General features: G+C 50.6%; 1 protein-coding gene across 1 annotated transcript in view; it reads left to right on the forward strand.

Annotated features, from left to right (window-relative positions):
- The window catches only part of VWDE (von Willebrand factor D and EGF domains), a 56816-nt gene extending 41451 nt beyond the window's left edge, over positions 1–15365 (forward strand). The window contains 13 exon segments of the mRNA XM_069094406.1: positions 1561–1728; positions 1808–1976; positions 3391–3486; positions 3568–3663; positions 3850–3945; positions 4543–4638; positions 6112–6207; positions 7261–7356; positions 7444–7539; positions 8126–8221; positions 9012–9116; positions 10948–11241; positions 15244–15365. Coding sequence (XP_068950507.1) covers positions 1561–1728; positions 1808–1976; positions 3391–3486; positions 3568–3663; positions 3850–3945; positions 4543–4638; positions 6112–6207; positions 7261–7356; positions 7444–7539; positions 8126–8221; positions 9012–9116; positions 10948–11241; positions 15244–15365 — 1626 coding nt within the window.
- The last annotated feature ends 215 nt before the right edge of the window (positions 15366–15580 follow it).

The following is a 15580-nucleotide window of genomic DNA, read 5'->3' on the forward strand; positions in this document are numbered from 1 at the left end:
TGCTGCTGGTGCTGCTGCTGGTGCTGGTGCTGGTGCTGCTGCTGCTGGTGGTGCTGCTGGTGCTGGTGGTGCTGCTGCTGCTGCTTCTGCTGCTTCTGCTGGTGCTGGTGCTGGTGCTGCTGCTTCTGCTGCTGTTGCTGCTGCTGTTGGTGCTGCTGCTGCTGGTGCTGGTGCTGCTGCTGCTGCTGGTGCTAGTGCTGTTGGTGCTGGTGCTGCTAGTGCTGCTGGTGCTGCTGCTTCTGCTGCTGTTGCTGCTGCTGTTGGTGCTGGTGCTGGTGCTGCTGTTGCTGCTGCTGCTGGTGCTAGTGCTGCTGGTGCTGGTGCTAGTGCTGCTGGTGCTGCTGCTGCTGGTGCTGCTGCTGGTGCTGCTGCTGCTGCTGTTGCTGCTGCTGTTGGTGCTGCTGGTGCTGCTGCTGGTGCTGTTGCTGCTGCTTCTGGTGCTGCTGCTGCTGCTGCTGCTACTGCTACCCTCTCTACCTGTCACTGGCTGCGGATTCCTGGGCTTGACACTGCCCATCCACCTAGAAATGGGCTTGTCCTCTGCTCTCTGCTGCTTCCTGGCCAGCCCTTCATCACACCTTCGCACCTGACATTTTTATATGGCTTCCTTGTCTTGTTATGAAATCTTACATCATCTTTTCCCCCAAGAGAGCAGAAGGGCTTTGAGGGCAGGGGTCATGCTGTTCAGTCTGATTGCCTCCCCTCCATGGATGGCCTCGTGGTGGGCTGGAGATGCCCCAGGCACTCACAGGCTTTTCCAGTAGAAAAGCTGCCATAGAAGGATCTACCATTTGGAGAAGAGTAGGGAGACCTGGGGGGGGGGGCTCAGTTGTCCAAAGACCAGCTTTGCTGAGGCCTCGAGGCTCATTGTCGGTGTGGCTGCAGGGAATAGATTTTTTAGCTGTGACAGTTCTGAAAAATGGAATGATGATGATGATGATGATGTTGATGACATTTCTATAGGGCTTTATTGTTTACAAAGTGTTTTCCAGACCTTAACTCATTTGTCAGCTTAGCACAGTTTCTGGCACATAGTAGGTGCTTAATGAATGTTTTGTCGACCTGACTCACTCAGCTGTAGGGGCTTAAATCTGTATCCATCAGCCACACCTGGGAAATTGTGCAGGGAATATCAGGAATTTTGGTATGAGCATGGCCCTCAGTATGTGAGGCCCCTGCTTGCCACTGACCCTCACAAGCCTCAGTTTGCTTCTCAGTAAAACAGGAGTAATTACGCCTTCGGCTCCTCCCTCAAAGGGTTCTTGAGAGGTGCAGGTGAGGCCACTCTAAGGAACTTTGCCAGCTTCAGAAGCTTTTGTAAATTCCAGGTTCCCTTAAATAACCAGACTCCCCAAATGTCGGATTGAGTGAAGGGATGTTGAGTGCCCGTGTGGGAGATGTCCCATGAGTTTTATGGTTGTTATTTTAGATGTTGCATTTCAGCCATGGTCCTCTGAGCAGCCCTGGGCACTTGGTGTCACCAGCTTTCCTCACCTTCCACCATCTATTGAAGAATCCGTGGCTATGACCAGCCACCCTTCCAGGGGGTTCCCGTATCAGTCCTTGGTGACTCTGAAGGCTGCCCAACTCTCTGTGACCACAGCTATGGATCCTACCCTGACCACCTGCAGCAGCCTGGACCTGAGGCGAGTGCCAGCTGAGGCTGGCCATTCTTGGAGAACCAGCTCAGACCCTTACCTGAGTGGGACAAATCCCATCCAAGCACAGGTAGGGGTCTCTTGGACCTCAGGCAACCTCCAGCAGGATCTGTTGGGATCTGGTCCCAGCACAGTGTCCACGCCCCCAGCACTGCCTAAGAAGGACTGGAACTCCACCAGCCTTGGAACAGCCAAGCCGCTCACCTGTGCCGACTCCCCCCTGCTTTCCTGGTGTGTCCTGTGCACCAGCCCTGGACGGAAGTTTCCAGTGTGGCTGCTGTCCCTTGGGTTACTATGGAGATGGGGCAGAGTGCAAAGGTAGGGTGGGCCATCGCTACGCTCCTTTCCCTCTCCCATTCCTTCCACCTTATTAAGCACCTACTGAGTATGTGCAGGGAAGGAGCCATGGGAGGGCTGCAGGAATTCAGGAGTCCAGCCTTGTGTCTGGAGCACATTGGCACATTCCCCTCCTCAGTGATAATCAGAGCTGGACTTCACACAGGGCACTCTCTCCCTGGTGCATCCCCAGATCCCTGGGGAGGCAGGGTCTCAAGGTGGGGGCACCCCCTTTTTATAGGGGAGAAGGTGAGTTTCCAGAAGTTTCTACAGCTGGGAAAGGTTAAGGCCATGACTGGAGCTCCACCCCCACCCCCAACCCTGTTCCTTCTGGTACCAAGTCTATCTGACTTTCCACTTCACCCCACAGCCTCCTAATACTGACATCAGGCTATTTGGTCACTTCTTTACATAATTCAAATGAGATGATGCATATAAAGCTCCAGCAGCCCTTAGCATGGCATATACACATTAATTCTTGTTGTTTTTGTTACTGTCCCTGCCCTCCAGATGCCAGGGTCAGGCTTGATTACCAGTGGTCCCTATGATACCTTGGACTCAATGACTGTCATTTCATTTTCATGGCCTTTGCTAATGTGGGGGACATGTTTTGTTTTGCTGGTTGTACTCAGGCAACCCGACCTTAAGACTGGGGGCATCATAGGCCGGTCTGGTTTGGCATGGGGCTCCTTGATACCCTCTGCTACCCAGAAGCAACCACTTTTTTTGCTTTCCTTTGAGAAAGAAAATCTAATCTAAATGTGTGTGTTCTCTTTGGCCTTTGCTGGTCAGGGCACCCAGAGTCATTGAGGAGACCCAGATCACTTCAGTCATGGCCTTGTAGACCCTTTGGAAAAATCTCGCCAGGACTGACCACCACCAGAGGGCCCTGGCCACAGTTTCCGGGTTTTACTGCCCTGGCAGAGCACGTGCACAAAGGTCAGAGGCACCTACATTGACCTCAGAGGTCATCTCATTCACCCCATTATTTTGTGAGGCCAGAGAAGTGAGTGACATAGGAAGCAAGTGGCTGAGACTGGTTTCAGACCCCAAATCCAGCCCTCATTCTGCTGTACCAGCAGAAATGACCTACTTTTAAAAAAAATGGATGCTTTTCACATTTTATAGCAATCATTTGATGACACACTGTTGCCCCTCTCCTATTTCCTTCTTGTAAAGGAAAAGTGATTATACAGGACCCCCCATCACAGCGGCCAAGTCTGAGGGCAGAGGCCCTGCTTGGCGTCCATGGTCTGAAGAGTCTTTGGACAGTGAGGAAAGTAAGGCTCAGAAGGGGAACGTAGTTTGCCCAAAGGCCCTCGTGGCAGCTTCAGGCCCTGTGCCCACCTTTCCAGACCCCAAAGTCCTTCCCCGTCTTCTCTCCTTCTCCCTTCAGCCATCTGCAGGCGCCCCTGCGGCAGGAGCATGGAGTGTGTGAGGCCCAATGTCTGCAGATGCAAAGCGGGCTTCTCTGGCCCCAGCTGCCACACTGGTAAGTGCAGTGGGTGGTGATCTGGTGGGCGCATGGGGAGGGAGCACTCCCATTACTAAACCCTTGCCTCCCTTAAGCCAGCTCTGTGTCGCCCTGGTTGTAAGAACTATGGGAAATGCATCAAGCCCGGGGTCTGTCTGTGTCTTCCAGGCCTTGGGGGAGTCACCTGTGAAGAAGGTACAGGACATGCTGGGTCAGCCAAGTCCATGATTTTCCCTTTCCACCACAATGGGGGCTTCTCTTCCCTCAGACACTGTCCTGCTCTAAGCCCATCAGCCCTGTTACATCCTTCAGAGAAGGTCATTGTGAGTCTTGCATTGAAAAATAAGCTGAAAAAAATTCCTTTTTTTCATCTGCCTACAGCCCATTGTAGTCCACCTTGCCAGCATGGTGGGACATGCTTGACTGGAAATCTCTGCACGTGTCCCTACGGCTTTATAGGACCAAGGTGTGAGACAAGTAAGTGGCCTCCTAGAGAATGATTTCATGGTGAATTGTCTCTCCATATTATTGATAATTCAGAGTAAACCCAGAGGTTTTTATACTTGGTCAATGACCACCTGAGACCTCAGACCTGAGGGTATGGAAGTGTCTTGTCCCTTCCCTTGATGCCCTTTGGAGAGAGCAATTCTGAATAGAAAGCCTCTCCATCTTGCCTTCTGTTTAGTAGCCTGTGATTTAAGAACACACTTTTCCTCTGTGTCTCATGATTTTCCCTCAAAGTCTGATACCCAGCATTGATTAAGGACCTACTGTGTGCCAGAACTGTCCTAAGCACTGGGGTACAAAGAAGGACTCCTGCCCTCAAGGAGCTCCCAGTCGGACGGAATCTGACAGTGCTGGCTGGTTGCTGTGGCTTTGTCCAGGCTTCCGACAAAGGAGCTCAGAGAGGAAAGTGTACTGGACACTAGACCCTGGAGATGTGTCTGGTGGCACCAAAGCTGGCTGGGAGGGGGCTTTCAGAGTCCTTCAGTAGCATGCATGTCGACTTGCCCAGAATGCAGTGCAGGCTCCCAGAGTGGGGCTGTTTCCTTTCTTGCTCCCTTCTTGTCCCAGTGGTCTGTGGAAGGCACTGTGAGCATGGCGGGCAGTGTCTCACTCCAGACGTCTGTCAGTGTCCGCAGGGATGGTTCGGCCCTACCTGGGCCACAGGTAAAGTGAGGTCTTCTGGCAAAAAAGAACCCATTCCCTGATGGCCAGGGCGAGGATCAGAGACAGAGGCTGAGCCTCCTGCTCTCGGATCAGAGGACGCCCTCATGTCCTGACCTGCCAGCCTCTTTCCCTTTCCCTTCCAAAATGGGCTGGACCTAAATGACCCCATTCTAGAAGTGACAGCAGCTGTAGTAGCCAGGGCCCATAACAATGGCCAGGCAGTAAGAGAGCCCGAGAACAGACAGATGGGGGTGTGTGTGTCTGTGTGTGGGTGCATGTGTACATGCGTGTGTAGGCATGTATGTATGAGTGCGTGTGTTCCTGTGTGTATATGAGTGTGTGAGTGCAAGGAATCTCACCCCTGCTGAGCCCCTCCAATTTTTCAGCCAACTTGTCACTGGCAAAGTGCTGCTTCTGTCTTTCCTGAATCCCTCACGATGCCACGTCTGCCTTTTCCCTTTGATTGTTTCTCAGTTCTGTTGTTCAGTTATTTTCAGTCATGTCTGACTCTCCATGGCCCCACCTGGGTTTTCTTGGAAAAGATACTGTGATGATTTGCATATCCTTCTCCAGCTCCTTTTACAGACAAGGGAATTGAGTCAGACAGGGTTGAGTGACTTGCCCAGGGTCACACAGCTAGTAAGTAGATGAAGCCAGATTTGAATTCAGGAAGATGAGTCTCCCTGACTCCAGGTCTGGGGCTCTATCCACTGTGCCACCTAGCAGCCCTCTTCATTAGTAGACATGAGGCATCTGGTCTCTTTTATACATAACTGTGCTTTGTCTTTAAGGCTATTCGGAACCGCTTGTAAGGTTTAGATCTCCAAGATTCCCATCTTGTTTTTCCCTAGGTCTTTTTTATACTTCCATGCCTTTGTGACACTCACCTTTACTCTCTCTACACTTCCCATGGCCCCTCGGGTCTCAGATTTCTCAGTGGAATGCGGTTTGCTCAGTATGGAGTTTGGTGGGACTATGCACACAGCCCTTCTGCAATACCTCGGGGTATCGTTTGCTCCTGATGGCTGTGATACCTCCTTGGCTTATGATCAGTGTAAGGACCACTGGGGCCCCATGGCATCTATTAACTGCAGACATGGGATTCCGCTGTCTATTTCTGTTATCTTTGTCTCACCCTGGTCATCTCCCTACTGGATTTCATTCTGTCGCTTTCTGCTCATTTCTCCAATTAAACAAGGTCATTTGGAATTCTAAGCCCATGCTCCATGTTCCTAGGTTGGCGTTATCTATAAAATTAATGAGCAAACTTCCTATACCATTATCTTAGTTATTTCATTCATTGCCTTTTATGTTCAGTAAAGTCAAATTAATGATCAGTTACGGGCTTTACTTGTGGTAAAAATGAAGTATTTCATTATTCACTGTTAGATACAGCCATTGAGCTTCCTTTTCCCTTTGTATTTTTTTCTGTGATAGAGATTTGACTGCCTCTTTCTCTCCTGCTGTTCCCAGCTTTGTGTGAACCAGTCTGCCTCAATGGTGGTTTCTGCCATAAGCCAAACTCCTGTCTCTGCCCTCCTGGCTTCTTCGGTTTGAGGTGTCAGAATGGTAATTTTTAACTTTCCATTTTTTCTCTTTTTTTAAGTACAAAACAAGTTAGGTTCAAACCCAAGAAATATGGCCAAACCCTGTGAAGAGGGTCATCACCTAGGCTGGATGAGAGGGTCTCAGAGGTGCTGAATTTGAATTTCCTCATTCACAATATGCTCCACTGAGGCCCCTTACCATGCTGAGATGCTGGGATTCCCTTTACAGCCACCATGGCCCGCTGGTGGGAGGAATCTGGACTTGAGCTAATGTTCACAGTTTTTTTTTTTTTCATTTAACTGGCTTCTGCTGCATTATTCAGTACTGAAAATTTCCACTTTTGTGGTAAAAGAGCTGTAACATTGAAAAGGGAGCTTTTAAATGACTGATGAAATTTAATTAAAAACTGGGTTCTGAGTCTCAAGGTACTTGTGTAGAGTTCTCTAAATAGGAATGTAAATTTTTAGTGAATTTCCCATGATGAGTTGTTTTAAAAATGGGGACTTTTATAATGCAGCCCTCTCTGAATGGCCCATTTCTGAGTAGTAATCTGACCCTTACATAGGATTAGAATTCCAAAGGACCTTATTTAATGGGAGAAATAAGTCCAAATGACAAGAGGGCTCTTTCACTGAGGTAACAGAAAGCACTTCCTCCTGTATGGTTTTCTCTAAAGAATGAGGGTTAAAGAATCCATGTGGACTGTGGAGGGTCTGCATCACACTCTATGTGAGCCCCCTTTTTTCTGCTTGGTGTAGGGCAGGAGATGCCACCCTGCTTTCTAATGGCGATGACCGACATTTCTAGGCACATATGCTCTCACTGAAGCCTCACAACATCCCTGTGACTGAGAGACCAGAGAGGTTACTGTGCCCATTACAGAGATGGGGAAGCTTACTGAGAGGGGCGAAATGACTCGCTCATGGTGGCCCATCTAGTCGATGCCAGCCACTCCTGGAGCTCTTTCTGCTGCATCTGCTGCAGGAAGGGCTCCCGGGCCTTGGGGCTTGACTGGTGAACACCAAAGCCAGCTGTCACACTCACCATCTGCCCATCTTCCATTGGCTCCTTTAGCAATTTGCAATCCTCCCTGTAAAAATGGCGGCCACTGCATGAGACTCAATGTCTGCTCCTGTCCTGAGGGGCTCACGGGACGGAGATGCCAGAAAAGTAAGCCAGGGCTGGAAAACAAAGGGGTGATGGGAGAGCAGTCCTTGGGCTTGGCCTGACCCCAGTGACCTGCGCCTTTGCCTTCAGGCATCTGTGACCCTGCGTGCATGAACGGAGGCAGGTGTGTGTGGCCCAATGTCTGCTCCTGTCCATCCGGGTGGCGAGGGAAGAGATGCAGCACGCGTAAGAGGGGCTCTTTGGGGGCATGTAATCTTATTCTAGTGCACATGGGGCAGCCCAGTTGGCGTTTGCTGAACTGCACCAAATCCTTCTGCTTTTAAAACACTCTTAGGCCGAGCATGAGGAACACGCTATCAAACCCTCCCCCGCCCAACTTGCCCCATCACCAGAAATGGCGGGCCATGCGCCCTCTCCCCTGGAAGTGTGCCAGTCTCTCCGGGGTGGTGCCTAAAGGGGCCGGCCCTGGCCCCCATGGGGCATTCTGCTGCAGGCTGGCTCAGCCAGCCACACCCCTGGTGAGCACCAGGTCCCTGCTCCAGCTGTCAGAACTTCTCTCTGAGACAACGCTCCATCACTCTGCACATATCCCATTTGTGGCCCCCCCCCCCCTTTGCACGGACTCTCCCCTGTGGCGGAGGGACTCCTTCACCCAGAGGTCATACCTCTCCCTGTCTTTGTACCCCAAGCACTTGGCACAGTGTCTGCCATTAAACACCTGGAGACTGATTGAGGCCCCCACTGGTAGGAAAGGTCCCCTCTCCCTTCCTCCTGTTGATCAGTAACCTCTGTATTCGACGTCTGATTGCAGCCATCTGCCTGCCAGAGTGTCAGAATGGGGGAGAATGCATAGGCCCCAGCGTGTGCCACTGCCCCGCCTCCTGGGGAGGCGTCCGCTGTCAAACAAGTCAGTGTCAGTCCCCAAGAGGAGTCTGTGTGTGACCCATGGGGCGCATGGTCCATGGGCCTCCTCACCAAGGTGGACTTTTTCACTGACCTATGACCAGTTCCCCTGAGGTTCTCCCCTGGAACATCGTGGGCTCACAGAGGCTCTGTTAGTAGACTGTGAGCTCTGGAAGGTCCTGGGGATGAAAGGCACCACAGACAAGTCCACAGACCAGCCCAGCGAAGTAGAGAGGGGACTTTCTAAGTCAATCAGTAAGCAAGCCAGAGCCAGAAACCCAGCAGAGGGAACTGGGTACTGGATGCTCATCGCCATGAACAAGCACGAATGTGAGCTCACGTGGAGGTGCCCAAGAGAACAGCACCCTCTTTGGGGCCTCAGTGAGGATGCCAGGGGAGAGTGGTCCTTCATGCAGAGACATAGCTGGAGGAGTGGCAGGGCTGGCCTCAGCTCAAACCCAGCTCTTACATACTCTTAGGATCTTGGCCCCTCACTTCCTCCTCATGTGCCTCAGTTTCCCAATCTTAGCAGGCTGGCCTAGATGGCCTCTTCTGTGTTTTCCAGGTGGAGACCTAGGAGCCTACTGACTCCGACGAGGGGTGGGGTGGGGGCAAAGGAGGGGACGGTGGCCTGGAGTGGGGTGGGGGCAGGGGAGGGGACGGTGGCCTGGGGGGGGGTGGGGGCAGAGGAGGGGACGGTGGCCTGGGGTGGGGTGGGGGCTGGCGCTTCTGCTGCACTGCCCAGAGCTCTGCAGCCTCCCTGAGTGCCCTTGCCCACACTGTGTGTTTTGCAGCCCTTTGTGACCTCATGTGTCTGCACGGAGGCACATGTGTCCTCCCCAACACGTGTGTCTGCCGTCCCGGCTATGTTGGAGCCCTGTGTGAGGAGAAAGGCCCAGGTAGGGGTTTAAAGGGGAAGGCCTGTCTGAGGCAAAGGCACATCCATACTATACAGCTCCATCTAATCTTGACTTCTTCTCACTCCAGGATTTAACACCACAGAGACCTTAGAGCCCAGTCAGTCAGACATTCTCTTTGTAAAGTTGAGGAAACCAAGGCTCACAAAAATCAAGGGACTCACCCAGGGTCAGAGCTGGGATTCACACCCAGGCCCCTTCACCCCGTGCCCTAACCGAGCCACCTTTGGTCCCTGCTGTGAGGCCTGGAATGTCTGGTCCTCTCCCCTGCAGTGGGACAGAGTGACCAGGTTCTACCTGGGGCTTGGGAGAGAAGGGCTGTGCCTGAAAACATGTTTGCTGTGGTGGGGTGCTAGATATCTCCTCCTCTGAGACGTCCCACCTGTTCGGACAAGGGGCAGAAAATGGCTGCTGATGTGGTCAGCGCAATTCTGGGAACTCTAGTCATCAAAGCAGAGGCTTCAGAATTGTTCTAAATTAACCACATGGAGCCACTGGGGCATCCAGGTGGGGCAGTGAGGACACAAATGGAGCACCCTGCCTGGAGTCAGGAAGACTCATCTTTGTTGGCCTCAGACACTTGGCAGCTGTGTGACCCTGAGCAAGTCACTGAGTGCTTTTTGCCTCAGTTTCCTCATCTGTAAAATTAGCTGGAGGAGGAAATGGCAAACCCCTCCAGTATCTCTGCCAAGAACACCCCTGATGGGGTCACGGAGAGTCGGATACAACTAACTATCTGAACAGTCACAGCCACGATGAGGTAGCATCTGGCAGGTGGGGTGTCCCTTGCTCTCCAGCCTGGATTTCCAGGACTTCCCATTCCACACACTGACCCTCGAAGGTTGCCACCCCTGACCTCTTCGAGCCATGAAGACAGGCCTCAAAAGCAGGCATAGGCACAGGTGTGGGGAGGGGGTATTCAAAGCTAAAGACAACCCCCCTTATTTGGAAACAAGGCACCGCTTCAGGCACCATGGGGAGAAAAACTGGATTTAGACATTGATATCTTTTAGCCCAAAGGGGCTCCCCAACTTCCAATTCTTGCTGAATGCTTGATGAGCTTAGGACTCTGGCATCTCCTGCCTGTCTGTCAGCTCCTCCCAATCCTGCTGGGTCTGCTGGGGCGGGGGTGGGGGGGTGGGTGGGAGTCTCCTTTGCCACCATTGCTCTGGGGCCTGGGATCAGGCAAAGAACACAAGGGTCTCCTACCAGGTTCTTTTCCCCAGCCCCTCATCTGGCTCTGGGTGACCCCCTGGCAGCCCTCCTGGCCTGCTCTCAGCACCTGGACCAGGTCTTCATACAGACACCAGCCCTAAGGCCTCAAAGGTCCTCATAAGGGAACCCAGCTGCGAGTGGGCCTCCGAGTTGAGGGATTCCCATTTCTGACTCTTCCCTGCTCTCTCTCTAACCTCAGGCCTGATGCAGATGCGAGGCCCCCGATGGAAAACGAAGATTTGGAGGACTGAGAATCAAAGACTCCACGGACCAGCCAGACACCAGCCGCAGCCTGGGCTTAGGCATCTTTACATAGTAAAAGAGAGCAGGCATAAGGAGGCCTGAGTGGCCTTGCTGCACACTCAGCACTCAGCTATGCATGTAAATAGGGGGCCTGGAGCCACAGCCATCCTGAGGGATCCCAAAGCACTTTGGGGAGCAGAGTGCTTTGGAATCAGTCTTCACTTTGCCTTTTAAAAATATGGGAGATCTACCCTTCTGGGAACAAAATCTGGTAGGGAATCCTCTCCGTGATGGGCCAGCTACAGATGCGCGGGGACACCTGCCATCCCCCCGCCCCCAGCCTTCTTTCTGCCAGGTGCCTCATTCTCAGGGAGTGCAGACACGGTCCTGGATTCACCTGCAGTGGTGAGAGAGCGAGGAGTTGCTGAGGCCGAAGGGCACTTTTTGGGTGAATGCAAAGGGAGCACTGACTTTCTGGATCCACCCCTGTCTGCGGGAGCAGAAGCAGAAGCCAGCTGTGAAAGCGAGCACGTCAGCCGGAGGCCCTGTGCGGTGGTCAGGGAGGGTGGTCAAGCCTCGCCAAGCGGTTTGCCACAAAGCTGCCGATACCGGGAGCTGCTGGAGGCGGGAGGCCTCATGGGACTCCAGGGTCAGATGGCCACAGTGCCAAAGGGGCCTTCTCAAATCTGCCCAGTGTTTCCTCCCCCTCTCCCAAGAGGCTCATCACTGATTCAAGCCCTAGTTGGGAAGTCACCTCATCCCCTCTGGACCTCAGTGTCCTGGGTCATCCCACCTCATATTGGCAAGGGCATCTTACAGGTCAACAACAAGGCTTTGTGGGCATTTGTAATCAGGACCCAATTCAGTCCTCTGGGCAGCCCTGGGAGGTAAGCAGTGCAGATATCACCCCATTTTACAGGGAAGGAAACTGAGGCACAGAGCATGTTCAAGGCATGCATCCAGGTCACACAGCCAGCACCCAAGCCCAGTTCTCCTGACTCCAGATCTCAAGCCTTTCTTGGTGACTTCTGCGAGGGCTTCAGGTCCTTTCACTGGGACAAGTGTGCTCCCTAAACCGAGGGGCTTGCGCTGCGGCTTCCAGCTCTCAGCACGAGTTGTCACAAAGCCACAATTCTATCTCATTCTCCGAAGCCCCTCCGGGAATCTTGGGGCTGCCTGAACACACCCATGCACATCCCGTGGCATGGAATCTGAGATCTGGAGAAGACCTGAGTGAGTCTCCATTCTAGGCCATAATTTTTTGATTGAGTCCCAGGAAGGCACCAAAGGGTAGGGAAAGACACTGCATTTGAGCCTGGAGAACTAGCCCTACCACCTTGCACTCATGTGACCCTGGGTAAGTCACTTGGCCTCCGTGAGCCTCAGTTTTCCCATTAAGAGAAGTTGGTGCAATGTCACTGTGCAGGGTTTTGAAGAAGCATTTTGATGAACATAAAATGGTTTTCATTTAAATTCCTGAGAATTCCAAAATACAATTCCTCTGTGAAGTGGAGATCTTCCCATTTTAATATCCCTTGAGAAAACAAGAGCCTTGATAAGCGCCCCCAAAACAACAGCCAAAACCCCTCTAAGAATAAATGTTTTCTGTGAATTAAGGTCACGGCTATGAAAAGACTTCTATGGCTTCCGCCTCTGTCTTTGCAGCTTTGGTTTAGGAAGCTTGCTTCTTGCCAGCTCCCTGGCAGGATCTCTGAAATGGTATGTGTGTAGTTTGCACTTTCTGCAGTTAAAAATGTAAGAACTGCTGAAGAAGCGATGTATTTTGGGAGGCTTGAACATTCAAAGATCCATACCAGCTTTCCAAGAGAGGCTGAAAAGATGGTGCAGGGGTTGGATTTCAGTGGACCCATACTACAAATTAGAAGGCAGTTTGTTTCACAGATTCTAGGGGACTAATGGGGGAAAGTTAAAAAAAAAATCCTTAGAATGACCTGGGATGCTCAGGGAATTGGGGGAAACTTTAGAACTGCAAGGAATATGGTTAGATTAGTGGTTATGACTCAATGATCATGTGCAGTCAATTCATCAAACATGAATTATTTTGTTAAAAAGAAATCCGTGAACTATTCAATGTAGTGATGGCACACAAGGACTTTGAGAATGGAAATCAGTGGTCCTCTGTCAGTAGGATGCTACTGACATCCTCCAAAGAGCTGCCTCGACAGACAGTGAGCTCCCTCATCCCGCAGGCTGGATGGACCCTTGTTGGAGATGTGATGGGGAAGGGGATTCTTGTTTAGCTTGAGCTGGGTTCTTTGGCTTCTGAGATTCTGACTCTGGGCTTGTTCTTAAAAGAATGAAGATCGCGTTGTTGAAAATTGCTAACTCCCCACGGTGGGGGGGGGGGGTTTCCAAACTGTTCTGAAGACAGAATATGTCAGTTTTCCAATGGCAGCCGAAGCCTGTTCCTGTATCTTAAAACTCAGAATGCTGAGTCTTAGTATAAGAGTTACAGTTGGTGGGGAGCCGGGGGACTGGTCATTTTTAGAGGAGGCAAAGCTTCCAGAGGCAGAATCAAGTTCCCAAATCTAAGCCCTGACTGGAGAGAGCTCACTGTTGGCACATGGTGATGTGCCGTGGAGAGAGGAGCTGACTGTGTACGTAAAGGGGCCTCTCACAATTTGGACGGAAACTGCCATGACCTCAGAGCTTTTTGTATTGGATTGTAAATTGTGTGCTTTCGCAGTAACACAATTTATCTAATCTTTTCATCAACTTTAATACTGTTTATGGCAACATCACAAATTGTGGCACATCACTTTAAAAACCATAGACGTACAACGTCAAGCAGGACATTTAGGCCACTAAATGTTATACTCTGAGTTCTGAGTTGTCTCCTCTCTCTCCCAAGCATGCGTTAGAGAAGGCCAACATTTGAAATATCTACATCATACGTGTATGTGTGTGTGCTGTATGGCACATATACACACATGCATATATAAGGAACACTGCATACTTCCACAAAGCAGTTCTTTCCCTGAAGGAGGTTAGCACCTTCCTGCATACATCCTTTGTGTGAGTGCGTATGTGTATATATGCGTATGTGCAGTTGATTTGAGTATTTGTAGTACTCTGAATAGCTTGGTTTCTCACAGTTATTCTTTGAACACCATTGCTGTTATTATATACAACTCTCCTGGTTCTTCTCACTCCACTCTTCATTATTTCATGTAAGTCTTTCCATATTTTCCTAAAAGCAATCAGCTCATCACTTCTTGCAGCACAGTCTTGTACCACAACTCACTCAGCCATTCTCCACTGGACGGGCAGCCCCTCACCACAAAGTGATGAGAGCAGAGAGGCTCTTTCCCTTTTTCCCTTATCACCTTGGGAAACAGACCTAATAGTGTATTGCTGGGTCAAAGGGTATGTATACACAGTTTATAACTCTTTGGGCATAATTCCAGATTTCTCTCCCAAATAACAGGCTCAGTTCATAGTTCCATAAACTGTATATTAGTGTCCCAAGTTCCCCCAACATTTCTCATTTTCCCCTTCTATCATTTTAGCTAATCTGATAGTTTAGATAATCTCATAGTTGTTTCAACTTGAATTTCTTTAATCAATAATGAATTAGAGCATATGCTCATATGACTATATGCAGCTTTGATTTTTTCTTGCAAAAAGTGCTTGTTCATATTCTTTTACCATTTATCAATTAGGGAATGACATATTCTTCTAAATTTGACTCAGTTGACATATGAGGCATTTATCTGTCTAAAAAGTTTTTTTTTTCAATTTTCTGATTTCCTTCTGATCTTGGCTACATTGATTTTATTTGCATAAAATCCCTTTAATTTAATATAATCACATGCATTCCTTTATTTAAAGACAGTTTAAAATTAAGTATCTAGACTGAAAATTAAGAATGAAATTACCATGTAAAATCGATTAAAACACAAAACCATGGTCTTCTGCTAGTCTTCTGCCTAATTACAGAGGGACATTTTTTACCATCTCATTACTGTCCTAGTGTTAGAAGTCAAGGACTTCTGTCTTTAAAGCAGGGATGGGGTGGTTTGTGCTCCCAAGGATGTAATCAGGGCATTAACATTCATTCCTCAAAGTCTCCCCTATTCAGCCGAACTGGGCAGGTAATCAGTCATGGCTAATGTCATTAACTTGTTCCTCATTAGCAGATAATATGCTTTTCATGTAACTGGGAGAAAAGTTCCACTGCTCAGGGAAATGACCCCTGCATCTTGGCCCCCATTCTCATATCTCCAAAGGGTTGGTGGCGATCTAAATAATTCAAACAAAAAGCTTTCATTGGTCCCTCCTCAAGTGCGCTATTACCTGTATAACCGATACGGTGCGTGTCCGTGTCTCACAGGAGGACTTTTATGTAACAAGCTTTAGGGGGCTGAATTAATAGCACCATGCAATGAATTAATGAACCCTTCACCTTGGTGCAAGAGGCAGGCAGGACGAGGTGGAAGTCATTTTCCACCTGGTGCACATGGCTCCTGTGTGGGTGACTTTCTCAAGGACACGGGGTGGGAGAATGGCAGGGTTTCGGGGTCCTGGGCAGCGCCCGGTCCCCTAACGTAGAGGCTGACGACGCAAGGGACGAGGGTGGCCACCTGGAAGACCATGGCGCTCACAGCGCGGTTCCCGATGCGCTCTGCAGTCGACTGTACTGATCCGTCGGCTTTTGGTGACGGGGACTTGAAAGCTCAGAATGCCAACGCCAAGCTGACGGCCTGCCCTTTGGGGCCAGGGGAAGTCTCAGAGCCAGCCCAGCGGGTGTGAGGCCGATCCTGCTCTGTGTTCCCTGAGCGACCGCGGGCAAGCGCTTTCCCCACACGAGGTCCCGTGGCCGCCTTCATAAAAGTAGGGCAGACTCGGGGATTTCTAGGGCCCCCTGGGCTCCAGACTACACTTCTAGGTTCCGGGGGCTGCCCTTAGAAGTCATTCTTTTTTTGCAGCTCTGATAAATTGGGAAGCTGGTGTGTTCATCACACACA

The sequence above is a fragment of the Petaurus breviceps genome, unplaced genomic scaffold (assembly GCF_028583685.1).
Source record: "Petaurus breviceps papuanus isolate PSGF00001 unplaced genomic scaffold, PetGlider_PUasm1.0 218, whole genome shotgun sequence".
NCBI lineage: Eukaryota > Metazoa > Chordata > Mammalia > Diprotodontia > Petauridae > Petaurus > Petaurus breviceps.